The sequence below is a fragment of the Clupea harengus genome, chromosome 14 (genome assembly GCF_900700415.2).
Source record: "Clupea harengus chromosome 14, Ch_v2.0.2, whole genome shotgun sequence".
Lineage (NCBI taxonomy): Eukaryota > Metazoa > Chordata > Actinopteri > Clupeiformes > Clupeidae > Clupea > Clupea harengus.
The window spans coordinates 15,234,039-15,242,225 of record NC_045165.1 but is presented as its reverse complement, the minus strand read 5'-3'; the positions used below and the strand labels follow the sequence as shown (position 1 = coordinate 15,242,225).

General features: G+C 40.4%; 1 protein-coding gene across 1 annotated transcript; it reads left to right on the top strand.

Moving 5' to 3' along the window:
• Window positions 1–424: 424 nt before the first annotated feature.
• Window positions 425–6,430, top strand: c14h14orf28 (chromosome 14 C14orf28 homolog). Its single transcript, XM_031580196.2, has 5 exons — window positions 425–644; window positions 2,532–3,056; window positions 3,741–3,830; window positions 3,989–4,123; window positions 4,577–6,430. Exons 1-5 carry the CDS (start codon window positions 559–561, stop codon window positions 4,761–4,763), a joined length of 1,023 nt encoding a protein of 340 aa, XP_031436056.1. The 5' UTR covers window positions 425–558; the 3' UTR covers window positions 4,764–6,430.
• Window positions 6,431–8,187: the final 1,757 nt, after the last annotated feature.

Genomic DNA, 8,187 nt, shown 5'->3' with positions numbered 1-8,187 from the left:
GACAATAATGGTGAATCAGACAGCAATTACTTATTCTCTGTCACTAAAAGTTATCTCTCTATTGAATGGCATCTCTCTACATTAATTATTATAGAATTGGTTTTCTGACTCTAAATTCCTCACCAATTAAAGTGCCTGAAGAAAAGACCACTATTGCAGGGGCTTTTCCATATTTCATGCATGCACAACACTGCAGCATGTAAGTACAAAGTAGTGTCTGTTCCTAGTTTGTATTATCTTACGTAGGATACTTTTTAGACGTACTGTAACACAGAAATGGCACCAAGATTACCACAAAATATACTGGAGATCAAAATAGACTGCTTTTCGACTGTGCAGTCTGAAATTATATCAGCTGGGTCATGGTTAAGTTATACACATAGACATGTGTATGTGGAGGGAGGGGCATAAACTGTGAAAATGGGCGTACCTACGAATCATGTGTGCTACTGCTATATTTTTCGGTGGAGAAGCTGAACTAGCTAGCTAGTGATAGAAAATACTAGCCAGATCTCGGGCTTTTGGCCGGACCAAAGACATGAAGAAATTCAAGAGACGATGGAGAGTAATTTCTGCTGTTTAAACGAATCAGATGACCTCAATATTTTAATATCTAATTCCAGCGAGAGGTTGCAGATTGAAAGGTAACATTAAATGACGTTAGCTCGTTCACGCTTTTGCTGCAAGCAAGATTACGTCAATGTTATTGTTTTCCTACACGCTAGTACCAGCTATTGCAACATGGTATATGTAAGAAGAATACCATTTGGGTAAATGGGAACAAATTCTGCCTATGAATGTTGTTTCCATTCACGTCATATGTGGAAGTAGATTATAGTTTAACACAGGTTAGTTTGAAGCTAATGTGACTAGCTGAGTCTATTTTGATAAGTCAGCTATGGGTGTCATGAGTTGTGTTTTGTAAAAACATCAGTTGACTATTATAGAAGTCATTGAACATTCAGCTGTAGTGGATTATTGGTGTATTGGTGCACCCCAGTCTTATCGTGGTATTACATGTCAAGCACAAAGGAGTTTTCTGGATATTTGTTGAAAAACTGAGCAGGGGGTTATTCCAAGTACATGGTTTAATGACAAACCTGGGTAAGTTAACTCAGAGTAAGTGGTAAACACCTCGCAATAGATTCCCTGACATTCTAACTTATTCATAAATGTCCCAGCACAGCACATCTTTACAGGACGTATGTATGTTCCTCCAAGCTCCCACTGTGGCCCATGTTTTCCAGCCACAGCAGTTTTGTCCATTGGGCTGACCGACCTTCAAGTACTGAAGCTCCTGGCAGAACAAAGACATAGGGCTCTTTTTTTAGGAGGTTTACCACTGTGCCTAAAAGCTGAAAAGTACTGCAAAGCATGGCCAAAGGTGAAGATACGTAGATGTTACATAATGACATTAAATATGCAGACATTATTAACATATGTCATCTAGCCTGGTTAAGAATGAAGTCATAGGCCTGAATGTTAGCAGTTGTGAACTTGTCTTTGCTAGGAAGACGAAGGTAATATCGAGAAGAACCCTTGGAAAATAAATGAAAAATAAAAACGGCCATCTCATGACCCTCATATCAGCCTGAGTGAGTGAGTTTAAGTCTGAATCCATGGGATATGTAGAGATGAGACGGGAGCAACAGAAAAGGACAGGAGTGAGTCCCTTTTGTTATGAGTCATTAAAAAAGCATTTTTGGAGCAGTATGTGCCTACCCCTGCCAAGAAATGCACTCAATTAATCTTTGTTTACCTTGGTAATCTACAAGTTAGTGTAGAGAGGTTTTCAGATGTGGTACGGTATAAGCACACTTTCAGTCTAGTCGACTTAGTTTAGTGCTTGTATGTTCAGTAGAGAGTTGACAGTTGGTTGGTCTGAAATGAAAACCGGAGACATTTCCAGTTTGGCAATCAATACATCATTAAAATATCAAATGTTTTTATCTTGTGCAATAAAAAGGGGGACCAGTTTCATATATTCTGACCATGATAACTGTAATAAACTATGGTGAGGGCAGACTAATAAAATTGGGCACTAACTATGTAACTTTGTTAACCGTGGCAGGAAATCATACAATAGCCTACCATGGTAAGTGAACCTATGGTAAACTATGGAACACTCAATAAGGAACATGGTTCAAATTACAATGGTTTGATGCTACAATGGTAGCCAAGACAAGAGCAACGCGAGACGTCTGCTCTGCTGCCTGGTGTTTCTTAGGATTCTCAGGTTTTATTTTTAATTCACAGTTAAAATGAGGACATTTCCGGAGACCGCTCCAGCCAGGGACAGGCCACCAAAAACCAGGACTGTCCCTGGAAAACGGGGACTTCTGGTCACCCTGTCGGAGCATGAAATAGCCATGGCCCTCGCTGCTTGTGCTGTGAGCTGAGTTTTAGGAACCACTAATCATAAATGAAGACAGGTTCTAGCACTTACCTTGAATCATTAAATGTAATGTATAGATTGTATTCATCATAACAATATGTGCTTTTGTCTTGTTTCTATGACATTTGTCTATCAGGACCAAGACCCTGTTTGAGGAGATCAGGGCTTCCCTTAATAACAATGATGAAGAGGACCGTTCTTTCTGGAGGCCTGTGCTGCCATGGGGCGGTGTGTACACCATCCGGGCTGGTCGTAAGGCCATCTCCTGCATCCCCCTGTACGTTAAAGTCAGTCTGAAGAACACCTGCACCATCGATGGCTTCCTCATGCTCCTTTACGTCATCCTGCGGGACAACCAGACCTTCCCCAGGGAGGTGGGCGTGTTCCTGGGGCGAGAGTTTGTGGAGCACTTTCTCTATCTCATGGACTCGTACGACTACACCACCGTCAAGATGCTGTGGATCTTGGACCGCATGTCGAAACAGCAGTACCGCTCAGTCATCCACCAGGCGGCCCTGGAGATTGACCTGTTCGGAAACGAGCACGAGAACTTCACTAAGAACCTCAAGGAGATCATGTCCACCATGCAGGAGAGCCTATGCACCAACTGGGATTGTCAGGCTCGCTTTCAGGAGTTCCTAGAGAAGACCATCAGCATCAAGTGAGGGGAACTATTTCCGTTTTATCTGAAATATTACACTGTTTTGGAGAACATATAGTCATTCACCATTATTAGTTTTTTTTTATGTATGAGTATTAGATTGTCTTAGTATTAGTATTAAATGTCCAAAGGGCATAAGAAAAATATGTAAGTACTTCCACATAACTTGTTCTTAAGTAGTGCTTCTTTGGCTTCCTGTAGCACTAAGGACATAACAATAACACTGAGTGTTGTTTACTTTGGCAGAGACAAACATTTGTTTCCAAGATGTTTATTAAACACTGCCTCAAAAGGAGCTGAGAGAATGGCCATAACTAAACACTTTCCAAACGCGTGGTCTTTTACCAGTGTGTTTACTTTGTGTCTTTCGATGAGCCCCACCGACTAAAATAAAACTCAGCTGTCTGGTGTTGACGGTAAAATGTTGAAAGATATATGATTCCTCAGCAGCGTAGCGGTCTGTCAGCTCTCTTCCCCTGTCATGGCCTTAAAAGGGAAAGGGAATGGCATCTTATCACGAGATGGTTTAACAATAGTTTGAATCCGTCATTTGATGTTTGGTTTTTTTACGTCGCTTTACAAAAAAACAAATTGTATCAAGCGTGTTTGTGCACAGGATGTACGCATATTATGTTCCTGCTTTTCAAAAATGTTCCCATACATCTTCACTTGTTTTCCCCTTAGCCCTCCAAATGAGCTACCTCAGAGGGATCCAATCCAGTCTGCAGTGGATCAGTTCTTCTGCCCAAAAAATGTGCTTTGTCAAGAGTTTGGGTAAAGCTGCACTTCATGTCAGTTCCAATGTGTCTCCTAAGGTGTCAGGAATGGAAATAAAATGAATGTTATGCAACAGACTCCACTCCTGAGCTGTGGTTTATCCATTGCTGACATGTAGCTTTGGGTAACTTTTCCCCATTTCCTGTGTTGCGCAGCTGCGACGGGCTCCGGGAGTTCTCCCAGAGGGTTTTCAGCCACGGTCCCCCTCCCTTTATTATCCTCAACATGCAGATGTGGAAGTCGGAAGAGTTGTCCTACGTGCCCTACCATCTGGCCCTGTCCCACTACAGGTAAGGTGAAGCACAAAACAGCGCTGCGTGTTGGCACCTGTCTCATAGTGGTAAAATGAGAAGGATCAGTGTGCAGCTTAAGAATGTCAGAATAGGTGTTGGCTGAAATGGAAAAACATATTAAATCCAGCCGTGTTTGAATCTCAAAGACTTGCAAGGTAGCTCGCTTGCTGGAAACATGGCACTGAAATAAATTCACTATATATGGAAATGTAATCGTGTGATTTGTTTTAGCTATTCTCTTGCATGGGGTTGAAAAATTTACAAATTAACTTCATATCAGGATTTGTGCTATAATGCTCTACAATGAGCCTAAATAAACTTTCACAAAGCTTCAGTAGGATGGTAATGAACTACTTAAGGAGTACCATTGTGCAAAGTAAAATATAAAGTCATGAACAGGTACAAGCAGGAGTGGTCTCTGACAATGACCAAATTTGCACTGTCCCTCAGATACTCCCTAGAGGGCGCCACACTCTTTAACAAAGAGGAGCACCACTATTCTGCGGCCTTTCAGATTGACGGCTCCTGGATGCACTACGACGGCCTCCGCAGCGACAACCTCATCCTGCTCAACAAGCCGCCCGAACTCCTGCTGCTCTCTTCCCTCGTCTACGTCCGTTGCTCTGACAACAAGTGAGCTGCCGTGGCAACTGAGTCGGGGGTCACGGGGGGGGTCCAGATTTCAGGTGTTGCGGAATTTGATCAAGTCAGTTTGCCAACCACTGCCACATCAATAATGGCATTTAGCAGCAAGAGCGGGGCTTGACTGAACGTTCCTCCGAGTGTCGGGGCAGAAAGCTGTTTGAGAGGCCTTGTTTCTTATTTGTTTCTCATGCCATTATTCTTGCATTAAGCATTTGTTCTCTTCTTGGTCTCTCTAAATGTTTCTTTTGAATGTCAGTAATTGTGTTTCTTTATATGTTTCTTTCTCTTTTTGTCCTCCGATGAGGTAACATATTTTGCATTGGCTATGTTTGCTAAGCTGTTTCTGTTAAGTTGCTCCTATTTATGAAATTTTTGGTAATTCCTTGAATACTTTCCTAATTGTGTTCTTCGATTTGTCAATGATTGTTTCTTTTAAAAGTTGGCCAATATTTTTCTTTTTGGTTTGCATTCTTGGAATCCAAGAAATGCGTTTTATGGACTATAATAGTTCTGGGCTGTTAGGCACAGGCTGAATGAGGAAAGCATTTGGGAAAAAAAGATCTGAACATTGATAAACAGCTTCAAGTTTGTTGGCTTTTTTCTCATAGATTTCAGCAGTGTGCTCATTTATTAGCTTGTTTTCCATTCTCCCTTAAAGTCGAACAAAATCTACTAGTATGCTTGTGAGAAATGGAACAGTTAAAAGGGTTTATTTTAAGAAATGATTTGATTTGAAAGAAGCACAGCAATGATGAAATGCCTTGGCTTAATTTATTGTCCAATACTTATATGGATACTGGTTCTGAATTTAGAAGTAAACTGGTCCTTTTTGTTGTGTTGTGCCATTGATTTACTATGATAAATCAAGATTACTGTAGGCACCAACTGAAAACTGCCAACCTTTCCAGTTGTTGGTTTGAGTTTTCCAGAAAACATATTGAAGTCTAATATTAGCCTATATATCACTTATGAAGTACTGTCTGATATTGTAATGATCACAAATGTGTAGAGTCAAGGCCATATATTTAACAGTACACATTTTACATTGTGAAAATCATGGTTGATCTGTACTGAGATTGGAATAGGTCAGACACTCCAGGCAATGAATGCAATGAACATTGCCTAAATGACACCATTATTATATTGGTTTTGTCATTCAATATGTTCACTAGCGAGAAAGGGAAAAAGCAAGTGTTATTTGCAGGTGGCACCAACAATTTCAAGTTATGCCAATTTGTACCTGTTTGAAAGGCTTCCACTATCATGTTACATGTTGTTGTTGCTACAATATCTGTCTTGTGCTAAACCATAATAATGATGCTAAAATGTCCTGTGCTAAACCATAATAATTTCACAGAATCTACCACTAAGCTTTAGGGGGAAAAAAGTAACTGAAATTGTAATCAGTGATTACAATGCCCGATATGGTCAATAATCACTTTAATCAATAATCACACAGTTGATCATGAGGATTTGGTCCCTTCACATGTACTTCTGATCCAAGCTTATGACTCCTACTTTGCTCTGTAATATATAATGTCTGTAACAGATTTGCGGTTTCTAGTTTCTCCTTTGAGACAAAGGTAAAGTGTTTAACTATGCAGCCCTTGTTTTTAATACTACAATTTGTTTTTTAAGCAATACAATATTTTTATACACTACAGTTGTCTGTCTGTTATTTAAGAAGTGGTCGTCCACATCAGTTTGTGTGTGTCTATGCATTTTGCATTGCATTTGAGAAGCTATATTAAGTGAATGATGAACAAATGACCTTGTAAGGCAGGCATTTATTATGTCTCAACTCGGTACAATTGCACCACACAGATTAATAAAATGGCAGAAATCAAATTCACTCAATGCTTGTTAAGTGTGGAAAAGAAATACTGCTTCTACTCAGGCAGGGCCAGACCCAAGAACTGAACTGGCACCAATCTGCTGTGGATCTGTCGGGCCAGGGCCAGATCGGAGACATGTGCAAGAGTCCGACTCTACCTGGGTATCACCTGTCTTTTAATTCCAGTAATAATCCACAGGTCTGTAAAATTCAACATCATCAACTGAAATCAGACAACGTTCAGACACGCCCAAGTGAAATGTAAAAAGAAGCAAGGTTGTTACACTGACATTTGGCCAACATTGACATCAATTTTTCAAATAACGACCTCACAAACCGACAGTCCTTTTTGTTCGCCTCCACACTTGACATCAGTCCTCATTCCTTTGTAAAAAAAACAAGCACTTTGGTGAGTGGTGGCAAAGCAGGACATGGTTAGGCCATGATAAATAAGAAACAAAAAGTAACAGTAAAAAATATAAAACACACATATACATACACACACACATATATATAAACAAACATACATACATATCCCTTCATTTTGCAGTTTCACGTTTTCAGATTACATATATGGCCATGAGTTCACTTTCTTGCAGTGGTGGAAATGGCCGAAGGAACCAACTCTGGAGAAGCAGCAGTGGTCATGTTTGTGGGCATCACCGATCACAACATGTATTTAGCAAAGGGATGGACCCTTGGTGATGCCCGAATGGCTAACAGAAGCCTTAATCACAAATGGGTGGCTTCCTTTAGTGAGTGAGAGTGAGAGTCTGTGTGTGTGTGTGTGTGTGTGTGTGTGTGTGTGTGTGTGTGTGTGTGTGTGTGTGTGAGAGAGTGAGAGAGAATGACCACATTCTGTTTGCCACAACAGAGCTGTAGACTTGTCAAGGGTTGATCTCCATGGATACATTTCCTTTCAACCCCAGGGTAGTATCTGTTTTTTTATGTACATGCAAGTTCTGAAAAAGGGACAAAGTGCATGGGAGCAGGAGATGAATTTCTACTTTTTTTTTTTTTTTTTTTTTTTTTTTACTTATAGAGAGAGGGGGGGGGGGGGGACGACAACAAAGTATCAGAAACACATATTTGACCTCAATGAGCTCAACAGTACAAACTGGTGCACCCCAAGACACTATAATAAACTGCAATAAACAGTGCTTCTAAGCTCCTTTCGAACAGCACAAGATGACCATTGGTTAACTGAACAATAGAATTAATACATCTATTGCTTTCACATTACAAACGTCATTCACTTACAATGGGGGGGAAAAGTGAAAACGTTACACAAAGCAGCATCGATCGACCATACCAAAGAAGAAGAAATTAGGTCACCTTGGGAATGATTTCTTTGACTATTCCTTTAGGGATGACATATGAAGTGACACAACTCCCATAAGAAATCACAACAGAGGAAATTGTAGCAGCACGATTTCATATTAAAACAAGCCAACTCAACCTATTGTCTGATAGGAAGCATCTCTTATTGCTAGAAAAAGACTAAACAGTCTTCATGTGTTTACACTTGAGGGTGCCTTCATCTCGTCATGACTGAGTATAAGCAATGATGACCAAAGTCGAC

Bases quoted from the DNA above. Each gene is read 5' to 3' on its own strand.
- c14h14orf28 (XM_031580196.2), top strand. From the start codon at position 559: ATGGAGAGTAATTTCTGCTGTTTAAACGAATCAGATGACCTCAATATT. The intron at 645-2,531 runs GTAACATTAAAT...TTTGTCTATCAG, and splicing joins GAGAGGTTGCAGATTGAAAG to GACCAAGACCCTGTTTGAGG. The intron at 4,124-4,576 runs GTAAGGTGAAGC...ACTGTCCCTCAG, and splicing joins CTGGCCCTGTCCCACTACAG to ATACTCCCTAGAGGGCGCCA.